This window comes from Colius striatus, chromosome 4 (genome assembly GCF_028858725.1).
Source record: "Colius striatus isolate bColStr4 chromosome 4, bColStr4.1.hap1, whole genome shotgun sequence".
Taxonomy (NCBI): Eukaryota; Metazoa; Chordata; class Aves; order Coliiformes; family Coliidae; genus Colius; species Colius striatus.
In genome coordinates this window covers 26,803,125-26,829,392 of record NC_084762.1, presented here as the reverse complement: position 1 = coordinate 26,829,392, position 26,268 = coordinate 26,803,125, and the positions used below count along the sequence as shown (strand labels likewise).

Below are 26,268 nucleotides of genomic sequence, written 5' to 3'. Positions count from 1 at the left end.
TGGAAGACAGACATCTTACTGCTGTGTTCACTGAAAGCACTGAGCACTACATGCTTAGAAATACCTACTAGGCTTCAAGTAAACCACAGGAAATAATACCAAAACTGGGAAAAGTCTTGATAGGAGGTACGGGAGGTGCAGGATGGATGGGAAGAGAGGCTTAGCATTCACTGCTAAATATGCACAAGTGGCCAGATTAAACTGTGGAATACATAAATTCAAAGATATACATATACCTCCCAGAAACAGCTGAGGTGAACAAAAAGAGAAGAAACCAGAGAAGACTCTTGGAAACCTGCCTAATTTCCTGTGAACACATAGTCCACCCACTTGGCAAGCTCACAGGTAAACCCAACTTGCATCATTATGGCTCTTAAACTGTCTTTTGCTGTGAGTGCCTTGAAGACACAACGGTTTTCCCAATCTGTGGCTATGAGAAGACAGGATTTTTTTTGAGCTGGAACTCCATTTTTGTCCAAAAATTTCAAAACTTAAGAATTTTCTTCTGACCCAGAAGATGTCTTCAGTTACCAAAAATGTCACATTATATCAACCACCCTTTCCCATCTACTCCTATTGTTTAGGAAATCTTCATTCTGTCATCTTCTACATTCTGAATGTCTAACTCTGAAACTTACAAAACGCATTTGTTGTGGAAATTTGCAAATCTGCAGTCTTGCAGAATTATTGAATGTTGTTCTTCTTCTTAGAATAAAAGTTTGTTTTAAAAAAAGCAAACAAATTCTAAACTAACAGCTTGAAACCCTTGCACCTAACTATTATAGCTGAAAAACACTCTAGGTTGTAATTCTCCATTTGGATCCATTAAGTTTATTTAATGGTGCTTTTTTTATTGATTTCACTTGTAGAAGAGGAGACTGAGGAGTGATCTTATCTGTGGTTGCAAATACATAAAGGGCAGGTGTCAAGAGGATGGAGTCAGGCTCTTCTCAATGATGTCCAATGATAAGACAAGGGGTAACAGGTACAAGCTGGAATATAAGAGGTTCCAAAGAAACACAAGGAAGAATTTCTTCACTTTGACAGTGACAGGGCACTGGAACAGACTGCCTAGGCGGTTGTTGAGTCTCCTTCTCTGCAGACATTCAAAACGCACCTGGATGAGTTCCTGTGTGGCCTACTCTAAGTGGTCCTGCTCTGGCACAGGGCTTGGACTAGATGATCTTTCAAGGTCCTTTCCAACCCTTGAGATTCTGTGATTCTGTGTATGTGTCATCCTGAGTTACATTTAAGGACCACATTGGCATGCTCTAGTTGTCACCAATGTTTTCTTTTCATTTTTCCTGATTTGTTCTGTCCAACAACTTTCCTTCCAGTCCTGCATCTTTCCCAAGTCTTTCCTCTTATCCAGTAAAACCAATTTGAAGCCCAAGCTTTTAATTCAATTCAGTTTTGTGTGTTTTGTATCATCCACACCACTGATCTCTCATTGACTGTTTCCCCACATGACCCAAAATCTCCCTGACTTCAGGTCTCTTCTGTAATGAAAACTCACATTCAAATCGACACATTTCCTTAAACTGATCAGTCACTACCAGACCCTCCCCCCAGCAGTATGGACTATATTTTTGGTTAATCAATAAATCATTTCTTCTAACCTCAATCTAAATTTTAACACATTCAGACCTCTCCTACTACATCTTGGTTCCTCATCAGATATGCTCCACGTGTCACATCTGTTTTTCAATTTTTGATGTAACTTACACCCAGTCTACTTGTCAATTATTAAGCCAATGCCGATTCACCATCCCAACTCATGGTTTCCTACCTCCTCTTTTCACATCTCCCTTTCCATCTTCTCAATGCAGAACACTACACCACTGTCTAACAGCAGCCTTACATTTCCATCAAAAACTCTCAGTTTTTGTTTCTCCTTTCCTGACAGGTTCCAGCTGCCACTACTCCACAAACAGACCTGCTATTCTTGTTATTCCCTACATCAAAAAACAGAAATTAATTAATGTTCAAATCAGAGAATGGATAGCCATTATTTGCTCACCTGAAATATTTGTTTCAAGGAGAAAAGTGCCCGTCTCAGCTCTCGTCCATTGGAATTGTAAAGTTTTTCTGGAAGAGATAAAAAAAGACAACAGAAAAAAGTTCAGCATAAGACTGACAATATGGCACAGATGTCAAAAGAGTTGGAGTGGAAGACTCATAGCACCCATTTCTCATTAGGCAGACTGTTGTTAAAGAAAGCATCCTTGTTTTTAGTATGTAAAGGACTCGTTCATTTAAAAAGCACAAGTAAAACCAGGGTTTAGTCATCCATGATTTCAGAGGGCACCTCCCAGGTAAACTCAGGGTAGCTTCAACAAGATCAGTGAGAAATAGTGCTTCAAGGACCTTTATAAAATGCCTACAAATACTGCTCTTTCTGCATTAAGGTAAATTCAGGGTTTAATGAAAGTATGAGATCAGTCTCAAAAGACTCAACTGAGAGCACTCTTTGCTTTTGTCATCAAAAGAGCCACTGAATCTAATCCTTGACTGCTTTCCCTCTAAACATTCTTTTCTTGTGTTCTCATCTTTCTATTGTTAAATCTTTTCTGTAATGGCAATGAACATTAATACCAGAAATAGTCGGAAAGTCTGTTCTAAGCATAATTCAAAACAGTGTTTTATTCTCATGAAAACTGACCTTGATATTTTCCTAAATGAAGTAGAAGCCTCCTTTTCATCATCTAATATTGAAATATATTACTTCATTTATTCCCCTACTAAAGCATACTCAAAAAAATAATTTAAAGATTACAAATGCAACTGTTGTGCTGTCTTCATGAACACTGGTACAGTGTTTGTGCCTTGGAAGTCTGTTATCTCAAGTTCATTATAATGTATTTGGAAGTGATTTGTAACTATGCACGGATGGATCAGAAGGTATATTCTCCAAGTCTTCCTGGTCTACTATGTTTGGCATATCTGATAGAGCAAGACTATATACAACGTTTCTACAGCCCTAAGTGGAATTTTTACACTAATGTAATCTAAGGACAATTAGAAAGGAAAATCAAATCTTCACAGTCACTTCTAATGACATACTTTGCCTGACCCACAGATCATCACAAAAAGACCTTCACTGCAACAGACTGTGGCCAGCAGGTTGTAAGATCAAAACTGGAATGTCTATGAAGTGAGAATATTTTTAATGAGAAAATGAAATATCAGATCCCAATTTTTATTTCTTACTTTTGCTTGTCTATTTCTAGTTCCTATCTTACACTGCAAAAGCAAATTAAATTTTATTTCCTTCTCTCAGGAAGTTATAAAAAAGGCCTGAATTTAAGGATTCAATACATTTGTAGGTCAGGAATAGTTTTTTTACTTCAACCAAAAAAAGGCAGGTTTTAATTTTAGAAGCATATTTCTTACTTCCAACACTCATCTTCAACCAAAGGAGAAACGTGAAGTAAAACTGGAGCAAAACATACACTCTTTTTTTTTGTAGACTTTGAAAGTAGTTTTGGTCATCTCTAATTGCCTCTGATTTCAAAGGCAGAATGTGCAGAATTGGCAAAACTATTGTTGCTGTAAGTTGTCTCCTTTTTTGCACTGTTTATAGATTCCTGACAAAACACTGAAGGAATGAATTTCACTTCAAGCCATAAACTTAGAGGCACACTTTAATTATTCTCACTTAAAAACGCACTGGCATGTACATGTACATTTCTTGGCAGAATAAAGAATAATTTTGTCAGGAAAGCTTAAAGAATAATAAAGGTCTTTTAAGACTCGTCCTGTCAACTTTACATGCCATATTACACAAAATATTCCTCTTTGAAAGGTATCTCCATCTGGCATTTGTTATTACTAATTTCCTCCTATTCATAATTTACCAACATCATTATGAGCAGAATCTCTCCAAACAAGGTAGTACATTATCATCCTAATTAAGAGAGGCACCACTTTTAAAGCGCTGGCAACTTTGTACATAAATATCAATATCCTAACAAATGCCATGTGTTGGTCTTGGTCTTAAATAGGAACCATCATCATCCCGGCCTGGGGTAAAGTTTTAACGAACCATTGTTATGATACCATAATGCTGGCTGCTTTCGTTGGTGCACACAGATTTTTGGTGTGTCTCAGAGGAACAATGCTGAACATTTTTCTTCTTCGTCTTTTCACAGAGCATAACATCATCCTTAGCAATTAGTACAAACAATGGTCTCTCTGCTTGTGTGTACAGAAGTTATTAACTGCAGTTCAAAAAACGGTCTATCATTAGAGCTGAAGAATCGGTAACTACTGGAAGTGTCAAGTTTGGCAACAGCAGTGGCAATGTGACAATGACACATTTCACAAAAGCTTGAGCTGGTCTGATACTGCTTTTGAAGAGCAATAGTTCAGATAAGTTGTCTCATTCCTGACATCTACTACCAGGGCTCAGTATGTACATTCACAGATCCCTCCTCACATGGAGCTAGTCTTTAATCAGCTCAGAAATACAAGTTCCTAACTCTTTTCACCTGATGTCTTAAATGTGAGGAATATGCTGACTGTCTATGCAAGTCTTGTCATCCACTTCTTGTAATGCTGGCATCTATCTGGAACATTCATAGAGCGTAACCCAAAGAGGAAAGTGAGATGGTCATTCCTTGGAGTCATGCTACAACAGAATACGTTTTGGTCCAGTGCAAACCTCATCCAGGGCAGGAAAGCCTGCTCAAGCCAAGGTACTACATGGGTGACAAGCCTGTACTTTCACAGTATTTCTATGTGCTGTTTTTCAGAAAACAATAAAGCACACACCAGATTACAATTCATTGTCACTAGGAATGATGCTCTCAAGCCTTTACAGTAACTTTAACAACATATGGACATATGGGCTCAACCCAAAAGCCCCAGACTGCACCCAAGGCTATGAAAAGACATCAGCAGAAACTGAAAGGCAACAATCACTTTCAAGATCTTTTTCTATGGTAGGAAATAAAATTTAAAAAAAACAGAAAGGGAAAAGCACTTTTGCTTACAATGTTTTCACACTGAAGACAATTCAGAAGCTCGAGAGTAAATGCTTTTAAAGTTTTAAGTTTTATCTTAGCAATTTAAAACGTTGCCTTCTTCTAAATAGACTGAGAAATAAGCTTCCATGTTAAAGGAAAGTGTCATTTCCTCACAGAGCTGTCTTAACTGAAACAAATTATGCCTACAGCTTTGAAACACAAGTCCATCCCACCATGATAACAAAAAAAATTCTGAGGTTCTCCAAGCACATCTCAAAAGACCTACCACTGCCTAGTTATAACATGAATATCTACACCAGGACTGCTTTATGCTAGAAATGGAACCTTCGAACCTCAAGCAGAAATATTCACAGCTACACCTCTCCATGAAACTTCAAGAGTCTCTGGCCCATTGGTAAAACATTTTTAAACATTTAAATACAATTAAATAAATGTTTAAAATGTTTTAAATAGATACCCAGGTGATAGAAAACTCTCTTGGTGGTTCCTTGTATAGCTAACTAACACTAGAGGTCACTGCTTATTTCTCTATTTTATGAAAGAAAAGGCACTCTGTTCCTCCATGGGCTTTCCAATGATTTGAGATGTTTGGGATGCTGAGTTGGTACTTCATTAACCTTGAAATCCTGCTTTTTATCTGTAGACTGTAGGACATCATGATAAATTAAAAAGCATCAGCACTGACAACCTCAAACATTCAAATCAAAGTCAACTCTTTTGAAAGTATCTGGTAGAAAACCAGGTACTGGTAGGGGCTTGAGTCTTATTTACCTTCCTATAAAAATTGCTAAATTATCCTTCATATCATAAGGGGTAAGTGTATGGAGAAGGCCTTTTTACAAGTGACAGGACAAGGCTTTTAAGTGACAGAAGGGAGATTTAGATTAGCTATTAGGAAGTTCTTCCCTGTGAGAGTGGTGAGGCACTGGAACAGGTTACCCAGAGAAGCTGTGGATGCCCCATTTCTGGAAGTGTTCAAGGTCAGGTTGGTTGGGGCAACTTGGTCTAGTGGAAGGTGTCACTGCCCATACCAGGGACACTGGAACAACATGATCTTTCAGGTCCCTACCAACCCAAATCATTCTATGATTCTAGATCCTTGGAAAGCAAAGAGATTCCTTTAGCTTGCCACTTCTTTCTACAGCCAGAGTGTAAAAGGTGACTGGGCTTGTGATACAGATACACATGACAGACAGCAACTTAGAAGTGCCTATTTTCTTCTAACAGCAGCACTTTGGTTGAGAGAGGGCTTCATGCCCTATAAGAAACTCATTATTTACTACTCCAGCTCTTTGTTTGCTTTTACTTTTGTAAAAATAACTCTCCTAGAGAGGAAAGGAAACAACTCATGCTGGGTGAAAAAAGATTTCTCTAGGTGAATTTGGTGCAAATGTGGCAGTGCAGGAGAGACAGTCTGGTTTGCATTCACTGTCTTTTGAGAAAGCAAGAGAAGCCTTTAGGGACCTTTATTTTATTGAACCACCAGCAGCTTTCAAAGGGAATTCCGTATTTTCAAAGGCGACTGTCAGAGGCTCAAATTTCACTGGGCCTCCAACTCTTTTGACTATGTGGGAAAAAGGATTTTTAAAGAAAATAATAATTGGTTGTTATATTCTTAACAAAAGTACTGACTTTTCTTCTGTTTGTTTTTTTTTTTTTTTTTTCCCCCTCAGGAAAATAGTGTTTTCAATCCACAGGTATAAAAGAAAAACAGAACTGTCTGAATTTTACTTGGTTCAGTCCCATGTGGTACACCTGACCTCTAACCAACAGGATACCATCCTCCTTCCTTCCTCTTCCATCACACCCATTGAATTATTCCCTGGGATACAGTAATTTATGTAGCATTGGCCTTCTGAGCTATAGGCAAAGGCTTGTAAACATCTGTCTGAGCACAAACGAGAGTTGATCTGCTTCACTTGCTGCTGCCTGAATGACCTCTGTGTCTCCTATCTACATTTCTCTTCTTAAACTATAATTTCAAGATGAAGCTTCTTTCCTTACAAAAACATAAAAGGGAGATTAACTCCACATTTGATTATATTAGCAGGGTACTTGGTGCAGATCCAATTAAGTGACACTGGAAACACTTCCTGCCATTCATTTCTAAAGTTTCTTCATGGGATAGAGGTATTAATATTCTGTGGCTTCCACTAGTACATGGAAACTAAAAAATTAATTCTTGTCCCTGCAACGCTGAATAAAACATTATTTAAGTTCTCACTAGGAGGACGTATTAGTGACAGAAGTATTAGTCTTTTAGAATTTAAACTAACTGCCTATATTTCTACCAGCATTGATGGGGGAAAAAAATAGTAAAAGATAAATAAAACTGTTTATAATAATAAACCCACCTTTTTCTGCAAATGCCAAGTGCCAGACTTCCAAATTTGTTACTATTCCAATTGTAAATGGGTGATATTCTGTCTGAATTAATTTACATAATTTTATAACTGAGTAAAAATTTGAGCAGAGCAGCAAGAAATCAAGCATACGGATTCAATTCTGTGAACAGGCTTCAAGAAGCAGCATGGTAGACTTCACTAAGTTACTTGAGTGGGCCCACAGGTACATATAGTGCTGCAGATTTAGAAAACACCTGCATATAAAACTGATTAGTACAGTGTGCCTGTCTTTCACTGTATGTCAAACAAATTATAACAGACCTCTAAGAAAAGACCTGTTCCTATGCCAAGAATAGTCTCTCCTGTTAGTTTTGTTTTTGTCCACAAAACCTAGCCATAAACGTGTTGGCCAGACAAGGCACTCTCCTTTTCCTCCTTAACCCTCTAAAAATACACAAAGGGATCCATTCACAGGCACACTGCCCACTATTGCATTAACACAATTGCTGCTTCTGCTGAGATGAATGCATTTTGCATATTACAAATCATCGCTTTTTCTCTGAATCTGATCTTATTTTTTCTCCACAAATGGCTTGTTAATACATTAATTAGTGAAACACATGTGAACTCAAGCTGTATATTCTCCCACTGATCTAGGGGTAAATGATTAGCACTTAGTGAGGAAAAGGAGCTTTCTCACAATACAAGATCCAATGCCAAGCAAGTGGCTGTGTACAAATTTGGAGAATCCTGGCTACACAACGCCGGGCCCACAGTGCCGACTGCTTTGAAGGAATGTGCAGGCTGCCTCCAAGGAATGCCGCCCCAGCTTCCCATCAGAGCAAAGCCTTCCTCCTCTCCTTTTCATTCACACACAGCAGCTGCTCAGCTAATTATCTGGGACAGTGGTTCTCCTCAGCAAGCAGGGTCCTTTGCCCTCGCTGGGAGATGGGGGTCCTTTGTGGGGAGAGGATCCTATTACCTCTGAATATGAGAAGAACTCCCTACTAAGCCTGCATCCTTATTCTCTTTTTCTGTAAAGGACCTGCAGGTGGGGAGTGGGAGGAGGGAAAGCCACAAAATAGCCTCCAACATCCTTTTCTATCCTATACCCTAAAGCCACGCTGGCAGATGCTTAAAGCAGAGGGAGCAAACAGCCACCTGCAAATCCCAGGGAGCCTGTGGGTTTGGACAAGCAAGCAGGGATAACTCCACAGCAGGTCCTCCTTTGAGAACGAAAAATATAGTCAGCACCTCAGAGCAATTCTGTAGCTTGTGCTTAAGGAGTTTCTTGCCTCTTCAAGGGCAGAAGTCTGCTTTCCTGATGTTGCAAAAAGTGACTGGCAAGAAACAGTCCCCTAGATTTCCACACAGAGAAGGCAGAAACCCCACTTTGGGAAGGCGGATTGTAGCTACCCTTTTTAAAATGTTTATCTGAATTGCCAAACGTCCTAACTTCTTTAACAAGGGAATTGACATAAAATTGTCAGCACAAGAATGGTTATGCATCTAAATTCCGTGACAGTTATCTCCACTCCTCTAGGTGTAAGTGTCCTCCCCATGAAGCATACCCTGATTCTTGCTCCTGTATTTCCAAGAGATATGAAATGAGACTCAATCATTTTGAAAATTCTAGAGGATTGAGGACAATATGAAGATGAAGAACCAGAAACACACAACAACAAAGAGATCATACATAGAGAAATAACAAAGAGCAGAGAGGAGTCAGTAAAAGGGAGGACAGCAGGAGAGTTGAAAGTCTGGAGTGCCACTAATACAAAAACAATAATGCCTAAAAAAAACCAGTAATGGTTAAATGATCACCTACAGACTGAGAAACTGAACAATTTGTGCAAAATAAAAAGAAATCATCCTTTCAGGGTAGCTCCTTTTTCAACTTGAACATATAATTCCTGAATGTCCCAGAGTGTCTGCTATCCTTGGTTCCACGTTGTAATCAATGCTTGAGATTCACTAACAACACGCAGCAATATAGAAGTAATTCAGTGAGATTTCAAAGAAGGAGCTGGAAGAAGGGACTTTCCATTCTTCATCATGCTCTACTTTGGGAGTCTAACAGGTCCAATCTGATCTCTTCTCTCATTTTTTTCTCCAAACTTTTGTTTATTTTGCTTAGCTTCAAGCAAATTATGTGTCATAGATAAACCAATATCCAGAGTTTCCCCTTCACAAAGCCCTAAATTACACTCTCTTTGCTCTTGCAGACCCATTCACATTCACTTGGAACTAGGAAGAACATTTGTCACCCTATTTGTATGCACTATGGCAAACAAATGTCAATCAGAATCATAGAATGGTAGGAGTTGGAAGGGTCCTTTAGAGATCATCTAATCCAACCCCTCTGCCAAAGCAGACCCACCTAGATCAGGTCACACAGGAATGTGTCACAGTGGATTTTGAAAATCACCAGAGAAGGAGACTCCACACCCTCCCTGGGCAGCCTCTCACAGTAAAATAGCTTTTTCTTACGTTTAAATGCAACTTTTTGTGTTCCGGCTTCATCCTATTAACCCTTGTCCTGTCACCAGATACAACAGAAGAAAGGGATGCCCCAACCTCCTGACATCCACCATTTTAGATATTTGTAAACACTAATGAGATCCCCCTACAGTCTCCTCTTCTCTAGACTCAAACAGCCCCAGTTCCCACAGCCTTTCCTCATAAGGAAGATGCTCCAGTCCCCTATCATCTTGGTAGCTCTGCATTGGACTTTCTCTAGACATTCCCTATCCCTCTTGAGCTGGGGAGATGATAAAATATAACAAGTATTTACACAGTTTAAGTGAAAACTTAAACATTCGTTTTCATCTGATGGATCCTGGGAGTTACAGCTATAGAAGCTGGTGCTCTCTACATATTTCACTGCCATATGCAAAGATATTAAAAACTGACGGTGTCCAGATCTCCTTTCACTACTTCCATACTTAACTTGCTTAGTGTATTAAGGCCCCGTTGACTCATAAAACAAGTGAAAGGATGTATAGAAGGGTTAGTACTTTTCCTCTTAGCTTTATACCTCTGTGCTCACTACTGTTTTCCCAAACATGTATTGCAGAAACCTGTCTCTCTACTACTGCTGTAGAAAAAAAGGACATAAGCAATAAAAAAGTTCAACAAAAGGTGAGCACAACAGTGGATTTTACTCAAATTACGACATAAAAATTAGAACAAGTCATTAAAACCCAGAGTCAACAAAGAATTACTTAACTGTGCAGAAAGCAGCATCGGCAACAATCCCAAGACACTTGAATGACTAAAGCATTTCAATGACTTAAGCATTTCAATGACTAAAAACTCTCCAGGTTTTATAACTTAGTTATTTCTGGAGAGATAAAGAAAATGTAAAGAGTGTTCACTGAACAGAAAGTCTTTCCTAGAACAGGCTTTCATGGTCAGGCTGGAGCTGGAGAAATAATTGCCAAGTCAATGACACAAAAAGCATTTGCTGCCCTCTATGAGCTGAAAGCTGGGAAAAAAACAGAACAGCAAGGAGTCTTTGAATCCACTTATCACTTGACTATTACCATGGCTGCTCTTTCCATTTCCAAATTACTTCTCTCACATGTATCCTTTCTGATTTTGCAAGCTAGAATACAAAATTCTCCTTTACAGTTACATTTCCCCCCATTCTGATACCTGCTGATAACATAGGACACACGGGGAAAGCCTGCTGATGGAAACACCAGCAGTGAAGTAAGTACACTGTATAGGTCCACAAACACAGTACAGATCTAGAACAAATTGCTCAAGCAGCTCGATCTTCCTACGTTCCTTGAAATAAAAAGCAACACTAGAAAAGCATTATTCAAAAGTTACAGCCTCATCAACATAGTAACAAAATAAAGATCCTCCACCTCTTCAGCCTACACATTCCAGTTATGGAGCAGACACCTTAGCATATTTCCCTGCAATGATTTATTTACACAGGTCCTGTCCACTTGAATGCAAAAAGCACTGCTATGCTCTTTAGTTCTGAAGTGCAGGAAACAGTACTTCATGCTGATAATTTCAAAGGAGGGCACTTCTGCGTGTCCAAAAAAATGCTGTGACTGCTCTTCTGTAAAAGTCAAAGGGTCACAGAAGGAAAAAGACTGCATAACAAGGTCAAATATTACAGCATTGTATTACAGCAAGTGGTGATGGAAAAGACTTAAGAGGTCATCTTGTTCATCCCCCTACTAATGCAAAATTGTTCCCTAGGGAGTAATACAGTAGGAAAGTAGTTATTATACTAAAATATAGGTTACATAATTCAAGAGAATGAGGCCAGGGAAAATTGCTAGAAAATAAAATAATACAGAAGAACTTACTGCTTGCTTTAGAGATTATTGTAACCAATCTAAGGCTAAATAATAATAAAAAACCCAGTGCTGAGGCCAGTCTTGAACGTTTGTTTCACTTTACAACTAGGTCTACAAATTGCTGGCCTGTATGCTTGTGCTTGAACAAGCACATCAGTGCTTCTTGGATTACAAGTACTTAATAACATGCTAGTCATGATTTGAGTTTTCTGGTTTTATTCCATTTAAATACAGTGCCAACATGCTGCTCTGCAAGCTCAATCAGTATTAGTTAAGAAAAAGCAGCAAGCAAATTTACAGCAACCTATCAGAAAAAAAAAAAAAAAAAATTTAGGCACACACCATACATAGAAGTATGGATGCCTTATCTGTGCTGACAGCTTGGTAAAAACCAAAACATCTGACCACAAAGACATCATAGGTTTGTGCCAAGAACGTGAATGAGCTCCTGAGCTTCAAGTTTAGGCCAAATTTTACTGTTGCATAAGATAAGCCAAAATATGTCAGAGTCTATTTCCAAGACTAGGTTGCTCCAGTGATTCCAGACCATCCCCAAGAAGTGCATCAGGATTTACTAGCCTTCAGACCTCAGAGGATACAGGCTTCTAGTTAATTGCATGCATTCAATCCTATCAGAGGTCATCCAAAAATCAAGACAGTAAGTACACACCCCATATCTGATAGCAAGGCAACAAGCAAAAGAGCATCAGCAGGCTGCTGCCAGTGACTGCAATGGTGTGTGCATCTTTAAATATCTGAGCCTGCATTGGCTACATGCATGTGAGACCTTCCACACTCACAGCCACGCTGCTGGAGATTACAGATTCCAACTAAATTATGGAGTTTTGTAACCATTTGTAGTAGCCAAGACAAAGCACTCACCACAAAATTCTCACATACAAAAACCAGTAGATGAGACCTGTGGCTGTGATGCACAATATGTATTAAGGATTAACATTTATTTGTACTTCAGCATCACCCAGAAGCCTCAGCCACACAGTCATGAAGGTCTCTCCTGGAGAGACCCCTGGCAGAGGAGGCACCCGACTCCAGTGGAACTTCATTTGTAAGACTAAAAAAGAGACTAAGCAAAGAATTCCAATAGAAATGACACAGCATCTCCAGGATAATTATTTCCATATTTCACTACTTTTGCTGATGATAATATTGACTTATAAACTGATTTTTCAAAATTTAAACTTAATTTTGAGATCTCCCCAGTTCGAAAACTCTTGTGACGTCTCCATAAAACAGCCTCTACCTAATGTTGAACAATTATTCTTGTAGCTCAACTTTCCCAAACCTCTGATAGTCCTTCCTGTTCTTGTGTACATTCTTGTAATGAATTCATATCTTTAATTGCCCAAACCCAGACACAGTAGTTCAACTGAGGCTTTATTGATTTTGAGTAAAGAGGAGAAAAAGAGCATTTCAACATACAAAGACTTGGTTTTGCTTTAGTATTACTGAGTCAGACAGCAAAGAACAATCCCTTAAGGAATAGTCTCATAGTTCCTAGCAGACATGATGTCAGTCAAAAAACACTAGGCTAGTTAACTGGCTTTGTTCAAATAACTTGATCTGGTTTTTTTCCTATGTCCTGACATGTTCTAGGGTTCTTGAAGGATACTTCTTTAGGGTACTCAAAGGATACTGCTAAATTAACCAAAATTAAGTTAATAGAGGCCGATTAGATACCGAGAGTGAATGAAGAAACATCAGAGTGAAGCACAAATACTTTAAGCAGATGTTGAAATAATTCAGGGTCAGCAGGTTTCCCATCATTCTGAAAATGCTGTAACACATGAAAAATGCACCATTTTGGCAACTGAAAGGAAAAGAAAACTCCAGGAATAAATTGGAACAGAACCACTAAGATCTCAAGCTAAATCCATGCCAATGCATGAATGTCATCTGATGTGGATGCCATGTCAAGCATGTGGCCAGTCCTCATGCAGCAGCCTGAGGAGGCTCAGAGATTCCCAGTATTTACTGGACAATTCACCTTCCAATATTTCTATCACTGTTGCACCATGTCTCACCACCTCCTGGGTCACACTGGCATGTGTTGGTTGTACGTGGCTGGCACATCACTGCTGCATCTCCCATACCCCAAGGGACATGAACAGGCATCCCAAGGATGTGACACAAGCTCTGTGATAAGCTTAACAGACTAGGAAGGCAGGTAATGATACAGGGGGGCCAACAGCCTCAAACTTGCCCAACAGCCCTGCAAGAAAGCACTGCAGTCGCTATCTTCCACTCCTGTACAATTTATTTGTCCTCCAATTGCCATCTTTTATTATTACTCAGATTGTTCTGAATATAAAGGCTTCCCCAGCAACAGTGGAAGTATATAGACACTTCTCATCCCTATACACGAGTTAAAAGCAGGGTACTGCTCCATCTTCCAAATACCACAATTAGGATAAAAGGAGGTGCCCAAAGGCAAATGCATTAAAACTGGGAAGTTATTGATAAAAGATCATGTTTCTCAAATGGGAACTTCACTTGGAAATTCTCCCCCATCTTGACAGATGAAAAATATCCCAGATTTTCCAAGAACAAGAGACATGCGATGCTGCTAGGCTCCATAACAATGTGGTTGAATCAAAGAGTGAGAGAACAGAAAACAAATATCTGAGTAACTGTTTCACCCCCATTAACAAATGGACAAATTAAAAATTCTGTATTAAATGCTTCACTATGTTGTATTTGCAAATCAGTGAGTTTGCTTAAATGCATTAGCCACACATGTCCTACTTCACAGCATCATGGAAGTTTATACACAAAACCACTCACGGCTCTGGCAACAGATTTTCCCTTATGCAACTAAAGGTGGCTGCAGCCTCTGCAAGCAATGATGTGCTGCCCATTGGAGTACCAGCTCTTCACCTCTCTCACTGTTTGCAGAGATTGAAATGAGACAGACCTTAGAGCATACCCAGCCTCAGACCAATTTCTCAACAAAGATTTTCCCCCCCGACTCCTCCACATCAACAGTTTTTCTAACAAATAATTTAAATGCAAAATCACTCAAGCTACTGGGTTCTTTTCCTTCCATCTCAGTCCTGTGCTGGTTCAGGGCAGTTTCCAAGCAAGTTTGCAACAAGCACAAAATACCACATTTGCAGCTTAACAGCTGAACAATCCTAATAATTCTTTTTAGTACCAGCAAACTCCTACATCTGTATTTGTTAAAAACAGTAATAACAATAAAAAGATATTTTTTAAGCACCAAATAAGAGTCTTCCTTTTAGTCTCCCCAGAGGAAAGACTATCCTCACAGCACTGTCCACATACCACCTATCATTCAGTTATATTTTCAAACGTTCCTCAAGTGCAATTCCTGTTTACCATACCATCAGTCTGAACTTGTTTAACATATGTTCACGTTATTTATCCAGATTCATTCTTCACAGTTGTAAAACATCTGACAGACGATGGAGGTTTCCCAGCATGTATCAGGCTTCTTGCTTAATTCAACCCTGATTATTTCCACCTCTAAGTAATTTGACCAAAGCCACACGAAAGTATTCAGCTATACTAAATCTTTCTCTGTTCATTATTAATTCAGTCACCGGCTGTAAAAAGCTCTAGTTCTACTTACTTAATTAATCAGGAGATTATCAACTATACACACACACTATATAGATACACACACATAATATATACACACATTAGTTATATATAGCATTATATATGTTTATAGATACATATATGTTAGATATATATTTGTTATAAATATTCTACACATATAAATATAATATTGTCTTTTTAGGACAATCCATGTGCTAATAAAAGCTTAATTACCACATAGATTGTCATTTGTAATTTGTAACATAAATACAGCCAGCTGCTATACAAAGTGTTAATCTATGCAACATGTAAGGTCCTTCCATGATGTGCCTCCCTTCCCTCATGTTTATGGAGAACTGGAAGAGTATAGTGACCCTCAAGACCACAGTTCTGGTCTTTCTGCTCTGCTAATCTATTTCAGGGTTAGATCGGCTTCCCAAAATATCTTACACAGGTTATAAGTAAGTGAAACTCTTGAGAAGTGCAAAGTATAAGGATATATACTGTATATAAATTAAAACAATAAACCAGTTATGGAGTCTTTATCCTTAAGAGTTATTAAATACCTGACTGGACAGTCTTGAGCAACCTGCTCTAGCTGATCCTGCTCAAGAAAATCTCCAGTGCTGCCATTCAACCTCAACAACACTGTGATAGTCTTCAAACAGTTCTGCATATGTTCTCATTCAGTTGACAGAGTTGATGCATGGGCATACTATGTAAAGGAATGTTCAACATCATCACATTTTCACTTGACAGCACAGGTTAGTTAGTGCAGGCCTCAGAGTAAACATGTAATTCCCTATCCCTTCCCACTTCAGCAATCCTACACAAACATATTTGTTGTCAAACTGAATCTGAAAGGAATGCTGGATTCCTTCTCTCTTTTAGGAGGAAAAGATTCTGAGTAGTATAAACTCAGAATGAAAAATCTCTAGCTCTCTTAAGTCAGCTGCATCTTCATCCCTGCCTTTGAGAGTCTTTATGTTCCAAAGAGCAGCATGTATCTGACCATTCTTCTGGTTTCCACCCTCACTCAGACATTATTTCTGAAGTTTATATAGAGCCAATGGAAAACATGGATGATGAAGGGGCATGAGTACAAGCAAGAAAACAATCGGGTTTGTGTATCTGATTATATTCTAAAACATTCAGAAAACAGGAAGATGTGGTTTCTTAGAAGATATACAGGACATATTACTACTACTGTCTACAGAAGGCTGTCTCAGTGGTGCTCCTGGTCTGCAACCAGTACTAACCCTCCATAGATAAAGCAGACAGTGATGGTGAAGGGACAAAACACCATAGGGGGAAAAAAAATCCTTTTTCTTTAGACCGAAGAACTATTCTTTGCTGCATATTTTTTATTGCTTTTGGCTAGGCTTTTTATGCAAATCAGTGCCTTAAAGCCTACTTCTTTATGCTGTGTTATGAGACAACCTCTCAAGCGCAACTTCAGCTGGTGCAGGATTTGGCAACTAGCTTGTTAGGCTGCATTTTCATTCATGAGCGTATTAAATCTGTGATACATAATCTGCTTTTGCAGCCTGCTAGTTTTAAGATGTTAGTCTAGACCTACAAAGCCCTAAATGGCTTGGGACCTACTTATCCAGGAATTAAGGGTTTTTTAGAGGTTTTCTGGTGAAACAAAAGTTATAATCAGACAATGTCAGTCACTAAGTTTGAAACACTGCATTCAAAGTCTCTTACAGCCAACAAACTTTCTTTAGATCAAAGACAGGATCCCAAAGAGGTTTGCCTAGATTGATTATAGCTGAAGACCCAGGATGAAGTCTTCAGCCCTAAGACTGTGCTGTGGAAAGCTGTAGGTCTGCACCATGGTGAGGCAAATCAGAAGGGAACAAACTGCACGTCTTAAAAGGCTGAGAGCTCTTGGAGCCCAAGCTGCAGCTGCAGGCATCACAGTGAGCCCAATCTGGGGCCAAATCATAAAAAAAAAAATCAGGAACTTGCATTTCAGACACAAATTTCAGAAAGAAAGAAAGAAAAAATACACTCAAAGTACCTTTACTTCAATATAATTTTTCTGTTAAGGTATTAAGGATGGTATTTCCTGAGTAGTTTCCGAGCCATGTCACAGAATATTGGGTGTGTTTGTGAAAACTCTGTGACTTCTCACTCCTTGCAGTTTCAGGGGTTTGCCTGTCTGGAACAATCTTATTTTTTTCCGGTGTTTTATTAGCAGCCCCTTCTGAGAAATGTCAGGTGGCACCATGCCCAGAATCACTTGCCAGCTAATCTCAGAGGATTGGGCATCATGCCATTTGAAGTACCAGAGCTCAGCTCTTAACTTACTGACAACATTTAGGAATCAAACCAATAAAATGGGGAAACAAAACAAATATGAATAATATCTGAAGGCACACAAATAGTAGCTTTCACTGACAATGTACACAGTTATGGAGAAAGAAAAAAAAAAAAAGTTGTATTTTTTTCTCCAAAACTTAAACAGGGTTCAAGTAAGAATAATCTGCTATGATTCCATAAGTTTCTGAGAAGAGTAAAAAGTAAAAGCGGAATTTGCACATTTAATAACAAAGGTAACATCACAGGGTTCCCTGCAATGGGAAACTCAAACTTCAGGCAAGCTGTGCTATGCCATTCACTCCATGAAGCTGGGAGGAGAAAGAGGGAGAAAAGAATTTGCATCAGAAGGGAACAATGGAGTTTTCCCTTCAGATCTTTCATTCTGGCATTTTGACATGTCCTTGCTAAGATAAAGATGGTGCTTAATTTATGAAGACAAATACAATCATAAATAGTCAGTTAAAAGTCTACATAAGCTTCTATAACACTGTCCACATCAATAACAAAGTACAGAACACTGCCGTATATGCACGTAGATGAGTGGGTTTTTAGGTTTTATAGGCTAGAAATTCCCATGTACACCACAGCCCATAGGAGGGGTATGGGAAGGAAAAACACGAGGCTAATAAGGACGTGACTATTAGGAAATAAAACAATTCAAAACCATTTCCTATAACACAATTAAAGAAAAATATGGGAGACAGCTTGGGCTTTCTCTGCTTGTTGTCATTATAAAGCATATCTGCATTATTTACATCTTCTTCTGTACCCTTTTGGAGACCACAAGTCAGTGAAGGGACAGCTATTTTTCCTTCCAGTTCCTCCTGCATGCATTGGAAGGTCAGCTAACCTCCCTCTTGGAGAGACAACAACAGCTAATCAAATTAAATAAATTATACAGAGAAAACTGTCCTTTTCTTGTGACATAACAACAGAAAACTGTCCTTCTTCTGCAACATAACGATCTCCAGGCATTTTTTAAGAAGATAAATAACCACTGAGAGGGAAGTTGGCAGGTGTCTCTCCTTCTTACAAGCGAGGCACATTCTGCGGGCCAAAGAAGTTCTAACTTTGGTCAGAATAAACCTCCACAGTTCAGACAGATGGAGGTGCAGTAAAAGTTATTTGCTTTTTCAGCCCCATTTGCAAAGCATGGGCATTAGTCATAGATAGGCACATTAGCACTCTTCAGAGGTGGACACTTCAGACAGGGCAACACTTGAGCTCTCCCTACTTTCACTCCTCTGCCTGCAAAGGTCCTCACGTGTCCTGCTACCAGTGCAGAGCTAAGGGGATCTGCTCACCTTGTTCTTGGAGGAAAAAGTGAGCTTACCTGCAGGCAGCTCTGCCCCTACCGAGTACGCAGCTTTCAGTGTCAGCTCAATGTCCCAGGTCACATCTTGCTGCAGCAAAGAGGGCAATGCTTTCCCAGGCTCCCCACAGACCCTGTGGGACTGCCTGTTCAAAGTATTAGCACTTCTATACAAACATGCTGCCCTCGCCGTGGAGAGGCCTGCTGGAGACAAAGTGGTTTGGGCAGCCAGTCCCCATCTGGTTTTCCTTGTGTTGCTCTCTCTAGCAATTCCCCAATTCACTCTCAATTGACAGGAGCACTGTTCCAGCACTACTCATTGCCATCTTGCTGTGACACTCATGTTTTACAGACTTATTTGTTTTCCCACTTAGCATTGTTTCAAAATAGCCAGCAATGACCCACCAGGCAAGGCCCTGGTATCCCTGAGACATTCATCTGGGAACAATCCAGAGCAAAGGACCTGTCTGCTAGGATGCATAGTTCTGAGAGTGTGCTCCTGAGTGCAGGAACTGCAATTCCCTCTCTGTATGATTTGCTTCAGGGCACCAACACCAGCCTTGATAGAATGCAGATGTAACACAAGGCCATTGCTGACTCCTGTGATCCACTTTTTCTCCTGCAGATACAGCATTGCAACCCATGCTGATGGGGCATAGGAAGGCGAGACAATATCCTCAGAACATCAAATGCTATGGATAAGCAGGAACTACCCAGATTCGTGCTCTGTGTATATCAAGCTCATCGTCAATACTGAACAATCATATAAGATGAATGTACAAGAAAGTTGTAGGGAATGCTTAACATATGCAAACATACGCAAACACGCAAATAAAGTATATTGTGTTATTCATATCTTTTTGGTGTCTTCCATTTTACTCACATTTTAGAACAAAATACACCATTGTTTTCCTCTACCAATAATACAGCTGTTAATTTATCAGATATTTGAATATCTGAACAGATGTTTCACTGAAAAATTATATGTCCTGAAAGATATAAAGCATTACGCACTGCAACTACTTTTACTTTGGCATGCTGGCCTTCTTCCCGGCATGAACGGATGTGACAACAGACAGATTAGTTTACAGATTAGAAGTAATATATCCTGGATAAACAGGTTTGCGAGTTACATACAATCAGAAAATCAGCTAACTTAAAAAAACCCCAAATCTCTGAAGCTAGGAAACAGTAATAAAAAATAAATCAGAGTTCCTGTGAAAAGCAACCCAGGACCTGAATTTCAGAGTCAGTTAGTCCCTGAGCCCTGGATTCATAGATAAGCATGAATATGGCAAACATGCTCTTTCTACAGACTACCAAAAAGCAAGCAAGACTTTATTATGCAATTAAAATCAGGAATCATTTTTCTGTCATTACATCAGAATTTGCCTAAAGAAATCAATATTCCTGAAGCTGAAGCACTCTAGCCATGTGCTATCAGATGAAGGTTGAGTCAGTCAGGAATCCCAGCTCTCTAATACCTGGCTTCTATTTTCCATGGAAGTTACTTCCTTAACGTTAAACTACAGTGAAACAGTACTCTGAAAGGAGTATTTCCTTTTCTTTTTGACATGCTGTCCTATGAAAATCCTAAGTAAAAGAAATCTTTTGGAGGTAGAAGGAAATTTTCCCAGCCTACAGAGAATCCTGTGCTACTGACCCACCAAAACCTTTTGCCACTAGACAAACATGTTTGTGCATCTCTGGTTATGTTTTTCTGTCCTTTTAGACTGCTCTCTGAAGGGCAAAGCAAAAGTTTGTGAATACACTTGTGTAAGTGTTTTGGCATGGGAATGACTTCACGTGGCAGCATTTCCATACCACTACAGTGGGGTTACGCAGTGCTTGTCCAGAAGCGCAAACTTCACACAATGACAGTTCGCACTGTCTGTAGACAAACCACTCTGCTTCCTCCTATATATCAAGACTGTAGAATCCACAAAGTTCTGTCCAAATCTGAAGAGAACATATGAGGAAAAGAAGATTTTTTCTTTTCCCCCTCCAAAACAAGCACAAACCCACCAAAAAGCTATTATTTTAGTAAAGCTACAGAGATACAGTATGCACACACACTGTTTGCACTTTCCTCTCTTTATTGAAACTTCTTAGGCAGAAGTTGCTTTCATGAGAAGTTCTCGGTTGAAATCCTTGAATCTTCTACTCATTTGGCTTCCTTAGATGAAAGCCCAGAACATAAAAACTTTCGTTTACATGCCATGCCCAGAAAGCAGAGCCAAATCAAAGACTTCATGGCTACTTTTTGTTTGAAATATTGGCGTCAAAGCAATGGGGACAGCACAGTGTGGGTGGGCCTGACAATACACTGTCTTGAAACAAAGAGCCTATATATCAAAAAAAGTTCACAAGAGACAGGATTTACCCAGAAAGAAATTAGATCCAACAGAAATGAAGATGAGGAACAGGACATGCACGCATGTGGTTTTAGGGAAAGTGAAGGGAAAAGAGTACGAACACAGTTAAAAACAAGAGATACTTAGGAATGTTGTATCCAATTCCTTCTGTAACCATTTACATCGAAAGTATCTTTGAAGAGCTTTCTGACTGTATTACAGTACCTGAGCAATACTATATAAAAGGAGAATAGGTACTTTTGCTAGTTATGGAGCAAAACACTCAAAAAGGGAGTCACTTCAGTTATGTGTCTGTATTCAAATAAGACATTCCATGCATGTGCAAACTAACTTGGAATACCAAGGATTGTACCATTAGTGAATAAGAATGTCAATGAGGCAGGTAAAGTTTAGATCACGATTTCCATCTGTATACTCCACTGCAATGAATTCACAGTGCTTTTGCTGTTTAAGCAATGAGAAGCAGCAAATGTACTAAAATATCACACAGCATGTATTATTCTTGCCAGCATGTATTATCACAAAACAGAAAGCCTAGTTTTATAAACAGAAGGGAAACAGATTAAGATTATGAGTACAAACCATTGCCACAATTCTCAGTGCCTATGCCCAAGTTTACAAACGGAGTTCATAACAAGTGGATATTTTGATTGCAGCCTTAAAATATTTGACAGGTTTTTGAGTACCAGGAGCTGTAACTTCACAGACAGCAGCTTCTCTCATCTTATTTATCCCACCTGCCAAAGCCAGCAAGTGTGTTTGCACAGAGCAGCAACATCTCCCTACACCTGCCCCAGCAAAAAGGCTACTGGGAAGTAAATCAACATGGGCTCATTTCTGTCCTTCCCTCCTGAGATCACACAGGACAACACAACATAGCTGGATGGAGCCACCTCACCTTTGAAAGATTCACTTTAGAAATGAAAAATGATGAAAATTCCACTCTCTGTTTTGGAAAGGCCACCAAGGCACTACAGTTCACAAACTGTGCTTGAAAATGGTGTTTCATTAGCATCTCAGAAATGAGCTGGTTCACCTTTTGGACATGGGCATTGCAATTTTGAGAGAAGTGAGAACTATAAAGGCATACACCTAAGTGATGCTGAAGTCCCTTTTCCCGCTTGGAAAAGTCAGTGCTCTGGGTTGTGCTGCCATGTCAGACATATCAAGGCTTCACTGCAGCAGTTGTCCCCCAAACAGTTCCTTACACAATCCCAAAATTTGCAGTATCTATACAAGACTGCAGAACTCAGCTGTGCAAAACATTGTTGTCAGTATATTAAAAAAAAAAAAAAAAAGAATTCCTGATCCCGATCCAGCCCCATTGCAAACTAAATTAGCAGTAACACCGGTTATGCTTTTGGGCACCACGCTCACAGGTCCTACTCTCATGTTAGCCTATGACTGTGTAACATGAAGAACATGGGATTAAGAAATCTCTGACATAAGTCTGGGTTTTTATAAGTCACAATATGATTTTAAACTGGATGACTGCACTGACAGCCAAGAAACCAGAGCTCAGCCCTTCACAGAGGCTTGCTTTCTTTTGCTCAGTTCTGTGAAGCTGCAGATGCAAAAGAAGTGGTTCCTGCTGTGATGCAAAGGAAATCAAGGGAGCAGCAGATCTCCATTTATGCCATGTAGAGAGAGGTAGACTCCTCTCCAAACACCAACCACAAGCTCCTCTGTTCATCATCACTGCATCATACATCTGGAACAAATCTTGAACTACCTTAATTACAAGGTGCCATAGTTTCAGTTTGTCACACCTGCTATGAGCAACCAAGGTACAAACGTGCCTCTACACACAACTTGGCAAGAAAGAAAAAAAAGTATAAAGTTATAGAATTAAAAATAATTCAGGTTGGAAGGGAAGTTGAGGACACCTAGTCCAATCCCCCACTCAACACAAGGCTCTGAAAAGCCATATGTGAGCACAGTGCCACACTGTATGCAATAAAACTAGAAAAGCCAAGACATCCAAATCCAGTGTTCCTTTTAATGGGACCACAGTTAGCTACAGCTAATTGTGAAGTCTCCATTGCCCTAAAGGAAATAATCAGATCCTCTTTCTTCCACTGAATGGCTCTGAAATACAAGGAATTTATCATTTAAGGGCTGTTTTTTCTAGTCAAAGACAACCATTACACCCAAGAATCTGTTAAAATTGCTTGGGCTGATACACTGAAATAGCTCTGTCTGGCTACTCAGAAATATGCTGCTTAGAAGCAAAGGATGAGACACTATAGAGAGTGGTTAAAAGGGAGACAAATTTACACAGGGAGTAAAGTAATACATACACTAGGAATCATCTCACTTGAGCTGAAAATGAGAGCTGATCAGAAATTAATCAGAAATAATTTTTTGGAAATAAGAGAATAAATGTAGGAAGTGATCAAATTCTGGGTGAAAAAAAGAAAGGGGGAGAAAAAGAGCAAGAAATCACTAATGATTAAACTTTTCTTGTTTCCAAACTTTGAAAGCATTTAAATAAATTATAAAGATATAGGTACTTTACAGATAAATGGTACCTATTTCATCTCTGTCTTTCTCACTGCATGAGTTTCAATTTTCAAGTGGCAGTATATCCCAGTGCTATAAAAGGTAGGTGCATTGGCATGTCAAGTGAGTAGCTCCAACAGCTTGCAAACTTTATTCAGTTCACATTTGAAGTGCTCCATGTAAGCCTTCTGTAAATGTGTGATGTCTGAACAAGTATCAGGATGAGCAATGTAATCCTTTCACTGAAAAGCAATGGACAGCTTCACATTTACTCCAAAAGGCTGTATATAGCCACCAATATCTGTTTTGCATTACTGGTCTGCTTATCTGATTTGCTTTAGATACTTTTTTTTTTTCCCTTTAAAATTCTCCTTCTCTCTGTTGTGTAAGAATATTTGAGTTCTGTCTGAGTCCTGGTAGTTATTTCATTATTTGATTGTCAGCTACTCTATTAACTGTACATCTTTTTGTATCTTAAAATAGCTTTACAGAAATAACCTATACTTCCTGCTTATTACACTAACCAGACTTCATGCCCTCTACAGATGCTTTCCTAAGGTATCCCTCAGATAAACCATATAATTACACCAACTCTATGCTTCCCTCTACCACAGCCCACATTTATTTCCTGAAGTCTCTCACCATTCAAGTGCCTGCTCTAATGAGACCCACAGACATTCAGCCACGGGCTGCTTTACCTCCTGGCATGAGGGGCTGGGGGTGACATGGCACTTCTAAGCAGGGGGTGACATGGGCTGTAACGAAAATGTCTACATCCACCTGTTCTGCTAATAGATCCTCCAGTCAGCAAGAGGGGATATTTCACACACAAAATTAAATGCCAATTGTATAATTCCTTACAGAAATAAAAAACCCTCTAGTCATTCAGACTTAGCCCATCAAACAGCTGCCAGTGCAGCAAAAAATAACACAATGTTCCTGCAGAGCATGAAACAGTGAATGTTGTCACATCATGTTGGATCCTAAGCTCCATCAGATGAATTGAAACCAGGAATCCTGCAGTCACACCTTTGCTGAAAGAGTACATTCAGCCATAGTTAAGCACTCAAACAGAACACTGCTGTTTAGCTATTGTTTAAAATGTCATGTATTTAAAATGCCCACTTTTGAAAAGTCTTCTCAGGGCACAATAAGAGGTGATCAAGTGTCTTACAATGACGTTGCAGTTTAGGGAGACCAAAGAAAAATATGTGACTATCTGCACATGGATATTTATACGTAACTAAACCGTCTCATCATGCAGCTGATACCTCCCTTTTCAGTAAGGATGTGGCTTAACTGAAATTAACCTAAAGGAAAAGTTCTGATTTATCGGATATGAGTAGGTATATCTGGATCCATGTTAACAGTGAAAAAAATACCCAGAAGTCATGCTGAAGGAAAACATTTGAGTTTAGAATATTGTAAATACCATGACCTATTACATTTATGTCATCATTTCTGTTTAAGCAGGTAAGACTTAATGTCATAAATTAAAAACACAACAGATCAGAACTTTTCCATACTTACAAAAATATCTGATATACATCCATTACCAATTTCAGATCAAATCGCTATTCAAACCACTCCACTAATATAAAATCATCTAAGAAATTCTTATGTTTCATGAGAATCTGAACTCCTTCATAGGACTTTTATTCAAAAATATATATCTAGATATTCCAGTAAGTGGGTAATCAAGATTAACCTGCAATGGCTTATTGTGACAATTAGATTTGCTTCCAGATTCTAATGTCTTAAAGTTATAATTATTGCCATATTATTGCCATAAAGGCAACACAAATCGGGATTGCAACTTTCCCAACTCTGAAATAGCTGTGTGTACTTTACCAGATGAAGTAATTTTCTAATTCTGAAAAAAATCATATACTTGCAGAAAATCATATAACTAGAGATGCTTATGGATTTTCTCATGGTTGAACTCTCTGTCCTGTAAATTTGAACTATTTTTTACTCTTTTTTGTCTTTTTTGTTGGTGTCTTCCCTCCCTGCCCCAAGTCTTTCCATAATTGTACAGCAATGGCACATTAACACACACTGAGAATCCAGACGCTATTTTGGAAAATGTTTTTGAATATCTCATCACTTAGAACAGTAATGCAGACTGAAAAGTGAAGCTCGCCCAAACTAAAAGTTTAAAGTTTCTCTCTGCCATGACATTTCCCTCGAAAGCAGGAGACCCTGCCACAGCACAGGCATCCAGCAGTCAGCGAGTTAAACTCTGTCTCCTTAGCAAGCTCTGAATGTCACCCAGAAATTTCAGGTGATTCAGCTCTTGACGACAGTGAGACACCCATTGCAGTTGCCCTTGCATTTCTGCCCAAGTGACTGGGCATGTGCGCGAGCAGCGCTGCGTGCAGCTTCCACCCCTGGAGTTCTGCCAGTGCTGATCAGTACTTGGTGCGCATCCCTACTGATGTATTTTTGAGAGCCTGCTAGCTCTACTACAAAGTTCTGCTTCCCTCTGCTAGCCACAACTAGGTACCACAAACAGCC

At 39.2% G+C, this 26,268-nt stretch overlaps 1 protein-coding gene across 5 annotated transcripts in view; it reads right to left on the bottom strand.

The window, feature by feature from the left end:
• Positions 1–26,268, bottom strand: part of FHOD3 (formin homology 2 domain containing 3) — a 405,083-nt gene that overhangs the window by 210,282 nt on the left and 168,533 nt on the right. For all 5 annotated transcript variants that reach the window (XM_061995044.1, XM_061995039.1, XM_061995040.1 and 2 more), the window contains exon 4: positions 2,021–2,088. In XM_061995044.1, coding sequence (XP_061851028.1) covers positions 2,021–2,088 — 68 coding nt within the window. The remainder of the gene's footprint in view (positions 1–2,020; positions 2,089–26,268) is intronic.